This window comes from Bidens hawaiensis, unplaced genomic scaffold (genome assembly GCF_021521415.1).
Source record: "Bidens hawaiensis isolate Kalapana, Puna unplaced genomic scaffold, B.hawaiensis_p1.1 tig00001685_1, whole genome shotgun sequence".
NCBI classification, from domain to species: Eukaryota; Viridiplantae; Streptophyta; class Magnoliopsida; order Asterales; family Asteraceae; genus Bidens; species Bidens hawaiensis.
In genome coordinates, this window is record NW_027491095.1 from 2,889,281 (window position 1) to 2,905,032 (window position 15,752).

At 36.3% G+C, this 15,752-nt stretch overlaps 1 protein-coding gene and 1 pseudogene across 2 annotated transcripts; one reads left to right on the forward strand and one right to left on the reverse strand.

The window, feature by feature from the left end:
* The first annotated feature begins 5,263 nt into the window (after positions 1–5,263).
* On the forward strand, positions 5,264–10,812 carry LOC143593394 (ethylene-overproduction protein 1-like). The gene is made up of 4 exons (XM_077073039.1): positions 5,264–7,400; positions 8,247–8,538; positions 9,469–9,778; positions 10,206–10,812. The coding sequence occupies exons 1-4, from the start codon at positions 5,278–5,280 to the stop codon at positions 10,436–10,438; spliced, it is 2,958 nt and encodes a 985-aa protein (XP_076929154.1). The 5' UTR covers positions 5,264–5,277; the 3' UTR covers positions 10,439–10,812.
* Positions 10,813–10,876: 64 nt separating this feature from the next.
* On the reverse strand, positions 10,877–15,309 carry LOC143593403 (inactive receptor-like serine/threonine-protein kinase At2g40270; annotated as a pseudogene). The gene is made up of 9 exons (XR_013146097.1): positions 15,207–15,309; positions 14,979–15,119; positions 14,588–14,659; positions 14,361–14,498; positions 14,124–14,264; positions 13,336–13,784; positions 12,419–12,609; positions 12,208–12,340; positions 10,877–11,607 (listed from the first exon to the last, which is right to left on the reverse strand). The product of XR_013146097.1 is annotated as an inactive receptor-like serine/threonine-protein kinase At2g40270 (transcript).
* Between the last annotated feature and the right edge of the window lie 443 nt (positions 15,310–15,752).

Sequence of the window (15,752 nt, forward strand, 5' to 3'; positions counted from 1 at the left end):
TCGCTGAGTTTATTGCTTCGGCCCCCCTTACCCCTTTATTAAAGCCGGATAATGGAATTCGGCCCATTGCTGTGGGGGCTATCTGGCGTAGGTTGGTTTTTAAAGTGGCTATGAAGATGGTTGGGAAGGAAATGACTCAGTATTTAAAGGACTTTCAGTTTGGGGTGGGGACCCCTAATGGGGCAGAGGCGGTGCTTCACAGCGCGAACCGGTTTCTTAACTCCTTTCACGCGGACGGTTCTTTAGCTATGCTTACTGTGGACTTCTCCAACGCCTTCAATATGGTCGACCGCACAGCCCTTCTCCGGGAGGTTCATCATCATTGCCCGTCTATCTATCTATGGGTTCAGTTCCTTTATGCCCAGCCGGCTAGGTTGTACGTTGGTGATGACTGTATAGGGGCTACTACTGGGGTTCAGCAGGGAGACCCCCTTGGGCCCCTCCTCTTTGCCTTAGCATTACACCCTTTTGTTCTCCGGGTACAAAATGACTGTAACATCCCATTTCATGCTTGGTACTTGGATGATGGGACTATTATTGGTGGTGCCAACGAAGTCGCTAAAGCTCTAGACATTATCAGCTCGGAAGGGCCATCATTGGGGCTGCAACTTAATATTAAGAAAACCGAGGTTTTTTGGCCAGCGTGTAATGGGGTGAAAGTCAAAAATGGGCTCTTCCCTAGTGGGATTGGTAGACCAGAGAGAGGGGTAAAGCTCCTTGGAGGGGCTGTTAGTCGAGATCCCTACTTTATTAAGGAGTTGGCGAGGCGGAGAGCATCTCGTGCGGTTGATCTTATGAAACTCTTACCTTGCCTTAGGGATACCCAGAGCGAACTCCTCCTGCTTAGGTCTTGCATGGGGGTTGTTAAGTTGCTTTTTGGGTTACGAACATGCCACCCCCATATGATGGATGATGCGGTATCCTGTTTTGATAAGGGGCTTCGAGAAGCCATCGAAGACATAGTTGTATGTGGAGGCCCGTTCTTTGGTGATCTTCAGTGGCGACTTGCATCTTTACAGATGCGCTTAGGGGGTTTAGGCCTTCTTTCGGCTCATGATGTTGGGGTTTACGCTTTTGTAGCGTCGAGGGCTCAGTCTTGGAAGCTACAGAATCACATCTTAAGAAATAGCGGAGTTGTCGACCTGGACTCAGACTACGTGCAGGCCCTGGAACGCCTAAATGGCACTCTCCCAGACTTTGACATTGGCGGTTTCTCTAATATGGACACCGCCCCACCAAAGCCTCAAAAAACTTTGGCGAATGCCCTTTTTGGCAAAATCGCTCAGAGCCTGGGAGATGTTTTTGGATTGTCCCCCCGACAGAAGGCAGTTATTGAATGCTTACAAGGTCCTCATGCCCAAGATTTTCTGACCGTTATCCCGATTGATGGCTTGGGCCAAAGCATGTCTGCGGTCGAGTATAGGGTCATTCTTAAGTACCGTTTGATGGTCCCAATGTACCCAGAAGACGAAACATGTCCGATCTGCCATAAGGCTTGCCTGGATAAATTCGGAGAGCATGCGTTCATTGCAAGGAGATGCCTGGGTTCAAATACCGACATGATTGGGTGCGGGACGTTCTTTGGGACATCTTAAGGCGAGCTGGGATATCAGCTAAAAAGGAAGCCCCCGTAAACTTCCTTACAGACCCCACGGAAGGGAGATCCACTTTACGACCGGCAGATTTGCTCGTCTTTGGTTGGGCCGGGGGAAAACACGCTTGTGTTGACCTCACAGGGGTATCTCCCTTAGCTGGTTTGAGGGATAATGGGTTTGTAGCTGGGCAAGCAATGAAAAGGGCTGAAACGAAGAAGGTGGAGAAACATGCTAAAGCCTGCGAAGATAACCAACATGTTTTTGTCCCTTTGGCTTTTGATACCTTTGGCTCCTTGGCACCGGAAGCTATCTGTTTCCTAACCAGGGTCCAACGGGTTGTGCATAGCAATGTGTCGACTCCAAAGGGGCAGGGGTATGTCTTTAGCAGGTTAGGGTTTGCAATTCAGAAAGGGGTGGCGGCGCAGCTTGTTGCCCGCCTACCTGCTATGTTGATGTAATATCTATGTTTCTGTATAATGAAAGAAGTAAATCTAATTAAAAAAAAATTAGTTTATATATAAGTTATAAGTAATTTTAATGTATATGCAAACTATAAATCATGTAGTTTATAAATTTATGCATATGTATGTTAAGAATACTTCTTTTTTTACTTTTATATGTATCGATATGTGAGAAAAATAAAAAATTTAAAAATAAACAAATTAGCTCGAGCTTTTTACAAGCTAAGCATGAGGTTAACATGTCAACTCGTTAAGATAAACAAGTCGATCCATTAAACTTTGAGCCCAATATCAGCCTGCAAACGAGTCGAGTTTAGTCGGCTGATATCGGGCTCAAAGTTTAATGAATCGGCTTGTTCAAGGTGGGTGCCAACATGAACAAAATAAAGAATTGGTAGCTAGTCTTTGACATATTCGATGGAAGACTCGCGGCTTGGAAAGCTAACACCCTCTTGATGGGAGGTCATATTGCGATATTGAAATCGGTTCACGAAAGTCTTCCAAATTATTATTTCTCTCTTTACCAAGTCCGGATGAAGATATTTAAACTTTGGAGACAAATAAGAGAGTTTCTTTTGGGAGAAAACGTAGCAAATAAAAAGATAAGATGGGTTGCTTGGGATCATGTGGTCACGACGAAAGAGGACCGATAATTCTTGGGGTTCCCTTAAAGGTTAATGCTTTAGATTAGCGGGCGGTCCAAGATCGGATCCCAACGACCGATAATTTAATTAAAAGTAACCTTTTACCATGCCCGGAATTTGTAGATACTATTGGGCAATGGGTGAATCCGTAGATCATGTGTTCACCTCGTGCTATGTTGCTTCAATCGTTTGGCAAAGCATTAGTTCTTAGTGTGACCGCATCCCTCCCATCCCGACCTTTTCTATTCATGTTGTTTTTGACATTCACAAACATGTCCCGAACATTGAGCATAAGAGGAAGGTAGTTCAATTTGTTATTATGGTAGTGTGTTGGAGTATTTGAAAGGCGTGCAACAATTTCCTACTTTCTAAGAAGCCTATTAAAACCGCGAACATTTTTGTCGATATAAAGTCTTAAGTTATTTATGGATGAAAAATAGATCGAATAATGTTTGAATATAGAAATAAGCAAGTGGAATTTATTGTGATGTAATTGTTTGTGTTTCTTTTTGTCGGTTTGTGCTAACTACTTATTAGTTGGAGTTGTGGTTGCATTTTAATGGAAAGTTAGAGATATCTTATGTCTTTAAAAAAAAACTCAAATGTTATGAAAAATTAACAAATTTAGATGAGGAAGGTTACCGAACCCTTAACCTCCTAATTCAGCCATTTATAAGAAAACAAACATCAAATTGTAGTGATGATTCAATAATGCAAATTATGCATGACCACTCATAATATATTTGTACGAATATACTTATATTAATGAAAATGTTAATTATTCACAATAAAATAATACTTCTTTAATTTTATATAATAATAAAAGCACATGGAAATCCAACAAACTTTTGTCACAAAACTAATTTGGTACATAAAAATGAAAAAATGCATGAAAGTACCCAAACAAAACTTTCCAAAAGATTTATTCGTTACTTTCATCTAAAAGTAAAATAAAAAAAATCAAAATTAAAATAATATTTAAGTTGGTTACGGAAAATGATAAGTTAACTAAAATCATATTTTATGGATAATAAATCAAACTAAACAAAACAATAGTTATAGAAAAACTCAATATACGTGCTAATCACAAATTATATTTATTATGGCAAAAGGAAATTTATATATAGACGACGATGATTAGAAAAAAGTCGACAAGGCATAAAAACGTTAAAATTATATGAAAAGAAGTTGGCTTTGAAATAAATCAATCCAATAAAAATTAACTTTTTTATTTCTCCAAAAAATAAAAAATATGAAATGATATCAAAGATTACATATTTTTTTTCTTATAATATCAAAGGACCATCTCTAATAGATGGTTGTTTCTAAAAAGATTGTGTGAAATTAAGAGAGAAAAAACAGTTTTTTTTTTCATAAAGGAAGTATTATAAGAGTGACATATTTAAGAGGATACGAACAAATGACATGATACGTACGTTAAATGGGTGCTCATAAACTTATTAAAAAATATGTATTATTGTTTAGAGCATCATCAACAAGGAGATGCTAAAAATGAGTGTCTAGAAATTTCATATTCAAAATCCTTTAAAATTATGCGTAGTGGTCTTGTTATGTGAGAAAAACGTCCATTAAAACGAGGTCAACCCCCTTTCCCCTAGTTGTGAGTTTAGTTTGACCATGGACCGTTGTGTACACGACACTTGTTGTGTGAGAGAGAATGAAGAAAATTTGATGGCTATAAGGGGGTTTTGAGACTTTTTTTTTTACCAATTACACCATTTTTTGAAAAATTATTTATTGTTAATTGAAACGTCACGTGTCACACGATATTCCTATGTGGTTAGTTACCACTTCTTATAACCTAAAAACTTTCCTCCTACATCCATAAAAATAAATCATCTCTACTCTCTCCACTTACATAATTCTACATCCATAAAAATAAATCATCTCTCATCTCTCCACTTACATAATTCGTTTGATTCGTCTTGGACCATGAACGGGTCTCTCTCCTTTCTTATCCATCTCATCCTCTCTTTTCCTCACCTTCGCTCTTCTCAAAATTCGATTACTTCATACGATACATACATGTTTATACATAAATAAAAAACATAAAAAAAACACCTATAGTTAGTTATAGGATTTGTGACCCAATGGTAGTAAAGCAAAGATAATTAAACAATCAAAAATCCTGAATTCAATACTTAAAAAGTCCAAGAAACTTACCTTAAAAAAACACAACTCACTTGTAATTAGTGTTATAATCATCTAACTAGTACTCTTTCTGTTCATTTATTAAATTTCCATATTGAATAACACTCCAAAATCTTCTACACCCACGAATCTTTTGGCAAGATTTAACAAATAATGTTGATAGAAAATAAATCATAATAATAATAATAATAATAATAATAATAATAATCTTTTTAAACATGTTCTTTCTTTCTTTCTTTCTTTCTTTCTCTTTCTCTCTCATACAATACAATCACGGATGCACGCACTGATCACCACTGTCCCAATGCTCTTCAACTCCGGCTACATTTTAACCTTTAATCAATAATAATAATAATCCAACGCCCACTTAATATTATTATTATTATTATTATTATTATTATTATTATGCCGATCTCGTCAACTAATTACGATGACTGTTCATCATCTTCATCATCAACACCCAGGTCAGCCAAAGTGGTCAACTTACTCCGTCAGTTCACAACCACCATCAAATCCGGCGGCTCAAAGCTCAAAGACCGCTGCAAAAAACCCACCCAAGTCCACGCCTTGACCATCAATTCCATCTTGTCATCTTCTTCCAACACTGACGACTATTCTAAATCACATCTTCCATACGGCTTACCCGATTTCAACCTAATTCAACCCCCAATTGACCGGGTTTTAACCTACCTTGACTTTGTTGACTCTGTTTCCGATCTTTACCGGAGAATCTTGCATTCGGGTCATGAATCGGGTTCTGACCCGGATGCCTGTGGGTTGTATTTGGAGCAGTATGCGTTGTTGTGTGCTGTTGGTGACCCGAAACTGCTTCGGAGGAGTTTGCAGTCGGCTCGAGAGTATGCGGGTGATGTGCATTCGAAGGTCGTGTTGTCGGCTTGGCTGCGGTACGAAAGGCGAGAGGATGAGCTCGTTGGGATCTCGGGTATGGATTGTATCGGTAAGGCTCTTGAGTGCCCGAAATTGACTTTGATTGGGAATAGTTTTGATTGCACACAATGTGTTTGTGAAAATGCCTCAATGAAAGTTAATAAATGCGCGGCTGATGATGGCAGTAAGGTTGTTGACGGGCCGAAATCGGGTTTGATTGGGAACAGTTTTGATTGTTGTCATTGTGTTTGTGAAAATGCCTCAATGAAAGTTAATGTTCTTATTGATACGGGTAATAAATGCGTGGCTGATGATGGCATTAATGAAGCAGAAACTGTACATTTCAGCATTGGGAATGAGGTAATTAATTGTGTTAGACCCAAAATAGCTTCGTTATCTAGCCCGTTAAACACGTTATTATACGGTAGTTTTGTCGAATCATCGAAACAAAGTATTGATTTTTCCCAAATTGGGATGTCTGTGGAGGCAATGCGAGGTGTTGAAATGTTTAGTCGAACGAAAAAGTTACCCGATTTCGTTCCTCCGAATATAATTTTAGAGATTCTATCATTTTCACAGAAATTCTGCTGTGAGGAGATGAAATCTGCCTGTGAAGTTTATCTATCCTCGTTAGTTTCCACGGTTGATGAAGCGTTAATATTCATCGAATACGGTTTTGAAGACAGCGCGAGTCTTCTTGTAGCTTCGTGTTTACAAGTTATATTAAGAGAGCTTCCAAATTCATTAAACAATCCCAAAGTTTTAACCTTGTTTACTACCCCTGAATGTATAGAGAAGTTAACCATGGTTAATCATACTTCTTTTTTACTATACTATCTTCTCACACAAGTAGCCATGGATGAGAAGATGACGTCATCAAACGCGGTCGTATTGTTAGAACGATTAATCGAGTTCGCAACAGAAGAATGGCAGAAAACGCTTGCGTTTCATCAGTTAGGTGTTTTGTTATTCGAAAGAGAAGATTATAAAACCGCACAAAGTTGTTTTGAGGCAGCCTATGAATTGGGTCACGTTTATTCTGCAACGGGTATTGCTCGATCACTGTATAAACAAGGAAAAACGTATCTTGCACGGGATTTAATCAACAAGATCATATCAGATTGTAAGCGACCGAACGGGTGGATGTATCAAGAAAGATCTTTATACAATCTTGGAAGTAAAAAGATTCAAGATTTGGAACTAGCTACCAAATTAGACCCGACACTCGCATACCCGTATAAGTATCGAGCTGTATCAATGGTGGGTGAGAATTTAATCAATGAGGCGATTCAAGAAATCAATAATATCATTCGGTTTAAGGTTTCACCCGATTGTCTTGAATTAAGGGCGTGGTTTTATCTTGTTGCTGAAGATTATCAATCTGCAATGACGGATATTCGGGCGTTGTTGAGTTTAGAGCCTTGTTATATGATATTTCATGGTAAAATGAGGGGTGATTATATGGTTGACTTATTGAGTCAACGGGTCAAACAGTGGAGTCCTGCTGATTGTTGGTTGCAGCTTTATGATAGGTGGTCCTATATTGATGATATTGGTTCACTTGCTATAATACATCAAATGATGGCTCATGATCCGGGAAAGAGTCTTTTAAGGTTCAGACAATCTTTACTTCTTTTAAGGTAATTTCCATATTTAAAAATATATTTTTCTTATTTTTGAATGCAATAAATGACAACCTACTTTCATTTAATTTCTTTTTATAGCACATTTTCTTTCCTTAACTATAGCAATTTATTCCCATTTTGTTTGTTTTCTTATAATAACTACCTACTTTCATTCATTTATCCATTTGCTGATGTGGCACCAGTTTCCCTGTTTACGCTGTGTCATTGTACACATGGAAATTCCATGTGTACTTTGATCCTAACGTGTAATTGGAAAACTGTTGTAACATCTGTCATTTGAATTATCAAACAAAAGTATTTAAAGTGGAGGGTAAAATGGTCATTTCAATAAAATTGACGTCCAAACTAACGGACATTCATGCTAGGGATGAAATGGCGACGGCTTTAAATTATTAAACAACACATGATTTTTTTAAACAGAGGGTAAAATGGTTATTTCAATAAAATTAAGGTCCAAAAGTAACAGGGTTGAAAAGGTGACTGCTTTAAATTATCAAAAAATTATCAAACAAAACATAATTTTTTTAAACAGAGTATAAATTGGTCATTTTGATAAAATTAATGTCCAAAACTAACAGACTACCAAGCCAAAGATGAAATGGTGACGGCTGAGTAAACAGTAGAGAATATAGCTGTAGTTTCTCATAGTTAAGAACGAAAGCTGAAATTTTTACATACCGTCAAACGATTGGTGTAATTTACTCTTAACAAATAAATGAATGAAAGTATGTTATTATTACAAGAAAAGAACATGATAATAAATTGCTATTTCTTGCATTTGACTCTTAAAGTTTTGTTATGATATTTTAAATATAACATTTTACATATTGGCCATAACAGATTAAACTGCCAAAAGGCGGCCATGCGGAGCTTACGATTAGCTAGAAATCTTGCAACCGCAAAGCATGAACGACTCGTTTATGAAGGATGGATTTTATACGATACAGGATATCGTGAAGAAGCTTTATCGAAAGCCGAAGAATCGATATCAATTCAAAGATCATTTGAAGCGTATTTTCTTAAAGCATATACACTTGCAGATGCATCACTTGATCCTGATTCCTCTTCTGTTGTTATTCAACTTCTTATTGATGCTCTTAAATGTCCTTCAGACGGCCTTCGGAAAGGACAAGTAAGTGTTACGTGGCAAGATGGGTGGGCTGGGCCGATCAGGCCATGGGTTATAGTGGGTTCAGGTTAAAAAGTCGCTTTTTGCATGTCGATTGACCTATAAACGTTTCTAATCCATTTATAAATATTTATTAATAATACATATAATTATTAATACAAAAACAATAGTACTGTTAACTGAATTATTTTTTACTCGAAAAAAGCATGAAACCTTTGAACTTATCCGGTTTCAAGTGCCATGTCAGCAATGCAAGTCACATAATTTCTTAAAATTTTGGACTTCCTAATTTATCAGGCTATCAAGTGTGTCATGTCAGCAATCAAGTCACGCAATTTCTTAAAAGATTGAGACTTTCTAACTTATCCCCTTTTCCATTGTCATGTCACCAATGCAAGTCACATAATTTGTTGAAAGTTTGAGGCTTCTAGAGTTCTATCTTATCCAGTTGTGCCATGTCAGCGATGAAGTCACATAATTTCCTGAAAGTTTTTAGACTCTAACTTATCCGGTTTTCTAGTGCCATGTCAACAATCCAACTTACATAATTTCTTGAAAAGTCTTGAGACTTTCTAAGTTCTAGTTTCAAGTGCCATGTCAACAATGCAAGTCACATAATATGTTGAAAGTTTGAAACTTTCTAACTTATCTGGTTTTCGAATGACATGTCAGCAATGCAAGTCACATAATTTCTTGAAAGTTCAATCATTTTTTCTAAAAAAAGTTTGATAATTTTACCTTTTCTTTTGTAAACTGCCCCAATCTGAATCGTTGTATATATTAGAAATAAACTTTTGAATCTTTTTGTGTATTAAAAATAACTGAAACATTCCCAAATCGAGCTGTTCAAAATTTAGTCTATTAAAATGTCATCTTTACATGGAACAGAAAGATAAAGAAAAGGGTAAAATTGTCTTTTTTTTTCTTTTGCAGGCACTAAATAATCTAGGAAGTATATATGTGGACTGTGGGAAACATGATCTTGCTGCAGATTGTTACATAAATGCACTTGATATAAAACACACCAGAGCCCATCAAGGGTTGGCACGTGTGTATTCTTTAAAAGACGACAGAAAAGCCGCATATGATGAAATGACAAAACTAATTGAAAAGGCAGAAAATAATGCGTCTGCTCATGAAAAACGTTCCGAATATAGTGATCGTGACAATGCTGTTAATGATTTATATATGGCAACTCAGTTGGATCCACTCAGAACTTACCCATATAGATATAGAGCTGCAGGTATATTCCATTATGGATTGATTTCATTTGAGAACCGCTTTGAGCTTTAAGAACTCGAAAGAACTCAACGTAACAAAAAAAATTTTTTGAATTTTTTTTACACATGTGTAATACGCAAGTGTAAGTAATGTACAAAAAATTACCGTAATTTTTTACAAGCCGAATCGACTTATTACACATGTGTAACGAACATTTAAACTTGTGTAATTATCAAAAATATTTATTCTCTCTCCTGATTCATTTTTTAATTAAATTTAATCTCAGCCACATATTCAAACTGATTTAATTAAATGTGTGGTCCAAAATTGAGTTCTTAAAGTTCTTACAACTCATCAAGTTCTCAAAATATCCCTCCCCATTCCATTATTTCATTATTATAAATTTGACAATAAAAGATTAGTTATGAACTTCATTATTTTTCTACCAGTGTTAATGGATGAACAAAAGGAAACTGAAGCTGTTGAAGAGCTTACAAAAGCCATAGCGTTTAAACCCGAGCTGCAAATGTTGCATCTTCGAGCAGCGTTTTATGAGTCAATGAGTGATTTTGACCTGGCTTTAAGAGATTGTGAAGCAGCACTTTGTTTAGATCCTAATCATAAAGAGACACTCGAGCTTTATAACCGAACGCTAAAAGAATCTGCTGAGTTCTATACATGAAGGGCGTAAAAAGGCGCTTATGCCCTTCATTGGTTCAATTACACGTTTACGCCCTCCATTGGTTCAATTACAACTGCAGATTCGTCATTTGTGCTTGGAATGATGATAAAAGAGGGACAGAACAGGAGAGGAGTTCATAAGGTATGGTTCAAGGAGCATGTTACATGGATTTGAATGTTGATTAGGGTTGTAAAGAAGGGTAGAAAAGGGAATTACACGCATACCCCCCTTGAGAATCTTGTTGTATGTTGTATGCTGTAAAATCATTGTTTCATCATAAATTTCTGAATGTAGACTTCAAGATTCTCTTTTGTTGTTATAAATTGAGGTGATTATCAAATTGTAGAGGGGTAAAAAGGGAATTTCACACATATCACCCTTGGGAATCTTGTATGGTGTAAAGTCATTGTTTCTTCATATATTTCTGAATATAAACTTCAAAACTCTCTTTTGTTATTATAAATTGAGGTGATTATCAGGTTACAAAGGTTTTAAAGATGAACAAATGAAATACTTATTAATAATATATATACAGAAAACTTAGGTCCAAAAGATAATAGATACAAAATGAATAACAGCTCCAATCTTTTTAGGTTGACTCTGTAGACGATAAGATCTCAAGTTCAGCCCACCAAAGCGGAGAAGCTCTTGGTATCGCACTTTCAGGTGCCACGTCAGTAATCTCCTTCAACCGACCCGTAACCTCTCTCATAATGGGCCTTTGATTCGGGTCAGAAACAACACACATTTTCACCACTTCAAAAAGCCCGTTAATCATATGGTTCTCAAACGCGCTCAAACTCGGATCCACTAAACTTGTAACGGGCTGTTCAGTTCTCAAAAACTCTGATACCAAATTTTCGAGAGAATCATTAACCATCTTACCGGTAATGAGTTCAAACAATATCACACCAAAACTGTAGACATTGGTTTGTGGGGTTGACAGTGGCGTCTCCAAAAGCTCAGTTCTTGTGGGGCCTGTTTTTGTTGCATCCCAGAAGCTGAAATTGAGATTTTGGCTGCATAATCTTCGGTTAGATATATAGATGATGATTTTAGGTTTTTATGAGCAATGGGCGGGTCGAGTTGGTGTAAATATTCCAAGCAGTATGCAACACCCATAGCTATGCGTAATCGTGTTGACCAATCCAAATGTTCTGCTTCTTTAACTGGTCAAACAGGTCAAAATTTGTCAAAATTGTATAGATATTCATTACTACATGTGGCAACTAAGTCAAACGGATCAACAGGTCAAAACTTGCGCAAAGTACATGTGGCAGTTTTGACCCTTCAACTGGCAAGTGGGTCAAAATTTGCCCAAATTGTATAGTGCATAAAACCTCTTGAATCATTTTATTTGAAATTTAATATATAAAATTAAAATGGTCAATAATGATGAATCACCACCTAATCCTGTTAACTGCATGTGATCTAGATGTATGCCAGCTGTCATCACTCATCAGATAAACATTATTCTTGATGCTATTTAGATTATAAAGGTCATCAAAAGTTTCTTAAATAACATGCATTATTGGCTAACATGCATAATTGATTCAATAATCTGATGAAGATGAAAAGGTCAAATAATTGACCAAGAACTCAAACCAAGATTAAGGTCATCATAACACATATTAATAAAATTATCTTAATCTATTCTGATTATTATAAGAACTTAAAATATTAGAACATACGTAGGAATATGATCTAATCGTTTAATATAATGAAGGCGATGAAAAAGTCAAAAGTCAAAGTTGACCAGAGTAACTTACCGTGCAAGTGCTCAAACAGAGTTCCATTTGGAGCATACTCAAAAACCATCATTCTTGTGAAAGGTTTTTGTTCTTCACAATACCCAATAAGATTCACAAAATTCTTGTGATTCACCTTTGACAACATTTCTATCTGAAAAACAAACCACCACCAAAGATTTGATTTTTAAATGAAGATTAAACAAGATTTGTGTGGTACTAGGTTTCTAACCTTGTTTCTGAACTGGGTTTCTAGTTTCTTGTTCCAATCTTTAACTGATGTTATTGCAGTCGATGTGACGGCTATTTCAACCCCGTTTGAAAGTGTACCTTTGTAAACAGTTCCGTCTAACATTGATCCAATTATATTACTAAAATCTTCGCAAGCTGTTATAAGTTCTGCGCGTTGTAGACTCGGAACACCTGAAGTACAGATGTTAAATGTTAGAGGTTAGATGTAGGCCTGTAAACGAACCGAACGTTCAGTGAACCGTTCAATGGAAAGTTCGTTTATGTATGTTTGATTAATATAAGAACGAATACGAAGAAAACTTTTTGTTCATTTAGTTAAACGAACGAACAGCCATGAACACTTTTTGTTCGTTAATTTACGTCTGCTTAAGTTCGTTTATATATTCATTTATTATTTTTTTACTCATTACAATTTACTGTAGTTTTATGGAATTAAATTATTAACATTACGGCTAAGTCTAGTTTCATTAATTTTAAGGCCAACATATTGATGTTCACGTTTACTTTTAATTGGCGTTTGCTCGTTTATGTTTGTTCATCTATGTTTAGTAAGGTTCATTTATGTTTGAGAACTGTTCGTTTATACTATTAACGAACGAATATAAGCACGACCATTTTCTAAACAAACGAACAAGAACAAGAAAACTCTGTTTGTCAACTATTCTTGTTTGATTGTTTGTTCAATTAAAGTTAAACAAATAAACACGAACATGCCCCGCTCGTTTACTAACGGGTCAAAAACCAGGGCTGTAATTTTTGACATGGTTAATGTCAAATATGATTACAATCACTAAACTAATAATAATTCAGGGCTGCAATTCTCACCAACCAGTTTGACACATTTTCTTTGAAACTACTTTTTATTTTTTATTTTACTAGAAAAAAAGAAGAAATGACCTGTTGTGAATGCTTTCTGAAGTTGCCCACTTAACCCAGTAGCAAACGGGTTAACCGTAACGACTTTATTCTTTTTCAAGAAAACAAAACCAAAAGCCGTAAGAAATATAAATATTGAACCCCCGATCACCCCGGACCAGATTAAAACCTTGTGATGGTTTGAATGTTTCTTTATAAAATTTGGAGCCAAAACAGGTGAAGGAGCCAATGCGGGTTTGATCTCAACTGGTGGACTTGCTGGCGGGAAAATTGGCAATGGTGGAATTACTGGTGGCAGCGAAGGGGCGTCTGTTTGTGACGGGGGAAATGATATTGATGATGTCGGTACACCTAGCGGTGATGGTGACGGTGATGGTGTTGGTGATGGTGATGGTGACGGTGAAGATAACGATGATGGTGAGACTTGCAACAACTTCCTTTCAGTAGCCTCACCGGTTTGAATAATATTCCTATAAGAACAAAAAAAACAAGATTTTGAATATTTTGATTAAAGATTCGATACGGGTATTGTTGCATATCGGATTTGAAGTTGGAAACTAGCTTAGTTTTCTGAAAAGTCAAACCGTAAGGTGTCTAGGTGGTAATTTCGACCCGCTTGCTTATTAGTGGGTCGATTATGGACTGTTAATGCATGAAACCTTCTAAATCATAACTATAGATGATTACATTTGACAAGCTAATTTTCCATTAAAAAAAGTCCACTTTTTGAATAAAGGTAGTTTTGGCCTTTCGGGTCAGTTCAACTCGACCCGTCCCATCCATTTGTCACCTCTATGTAAAGCACTTACCAAGAATTTGATCTGTCGTTACATCTAGCATCATTTTTGAATCTCGTGAGTTGGTTTTCATCTACTTGAAACTCGGAAAGCGTCTTAAGATTATGTACTTCAGGGGTTAAAGTATCAAGAAAGTTGTTATTATCCAATAAACTGCATCAACAACCATATATGAACCGAGTCAGCAAAAAAAAAAAATAAAGAAAGAAAGAACATGTTAAAATATTTATAGCCGAAAGTACAACTCACAGAATCGATAGGTTATTGACAAGATCAGACGGGAATGTCCCGGTAAAGTTATTATATCCCAAATCCAACATTTCTAGCTCCTTCAAATCTCCAATTTCTCGTGGAATCGTTCCATTAAACGAATTATTTCGTAAAACACTGCGCATATAACACACAAACCATTAATTAAAACATGACGAGTGACCGAAAAACAAAAAAATATCAAATCATCAACCATGGATGCTCACAGGGATTTCATATTTCTTAGCTTTCCAAGCTCAGGTGAAAGTGTTCCTCCAAGACATAGATCTCTCAAATTCCTGTTATTACAATAATAATAATAATAATAATAATAATAATAATAATAATAATAATAAGTAACATGGACTCAAATCATGCCCGACCCGATCTACAAACCGGATAATTACAGTTGTTCAGGTCAGCTAGGCATTTGATCTAACACCTAACATGCACTTATTTTGTTTAAAAACAAGGTTTTTATATTATTACAGAATACTAGCAAGAAGCTAGATTAAAGTTTCTTTTAAAACAGTAGCTTATAATAAAATTAAAAAGCTCAGCTAGACATAAGATCGAACACCTAACAGACAAAAACAATAACAAGTAACAAAAGCTTACAAGATCACCACTTTCCCATCAGAACACTCAACTCCAAACCAAAAACAATGGCCCAAATCCGCCACGTCACATGATTCCAATTCTCCAAAACCCCAAATGGGTCCGACTCAATTTGTTCTCTAAACCTCAACAAAGCCAACCCTGCAAAACCCATAAATGAATGATAAATATCAAAACTTTAATATAAAATCAAAACAGAATCCACAATTGGTTTAAAACCCACCACACCTTCAGTGTTTAAAGACCAACAAACACTCGAATTGTGGCCAATTGTTAATAATATAGCAGCAGCCGCCAGTTTCCAAAATCTTTCCATTTTTGAAAACAACAAAATAGAAACAGAGTATGAAGGGTTTTGAATAAAATAAATAATACTGCAAGATCACGGTAAAATAGGTAACGAATTTGAATAAGAATGATTAATAGTTACTGACTACCGGGATAATGGGTTTCTGTTAGGCTGAGGGGTGTGGGGGGCGCGAGTGGGGCTCCAGCCAATAATATTGTGACGTGTGGCAGAGAGAGAAATTTGATAAGATGGGTGTTGGTTGTGGTGCTCGCGCCCCGGGCCCTGGTGTGGAGGGGCGCGAGAGGGGGCGCGAGCGGTTTTTTTTTATAAATGTATTAAAAAAACGTATTATTAAAAAAACTCATAAATTATTTAAAAAAACACACATTAATTAAAAAAACACATTAATATCTAAAAAAAAAATTAAAGTACTAAAAAAAAACATTATTCTTATTCTTCGGCTTGGTCTTCTTCGATCAACCTCT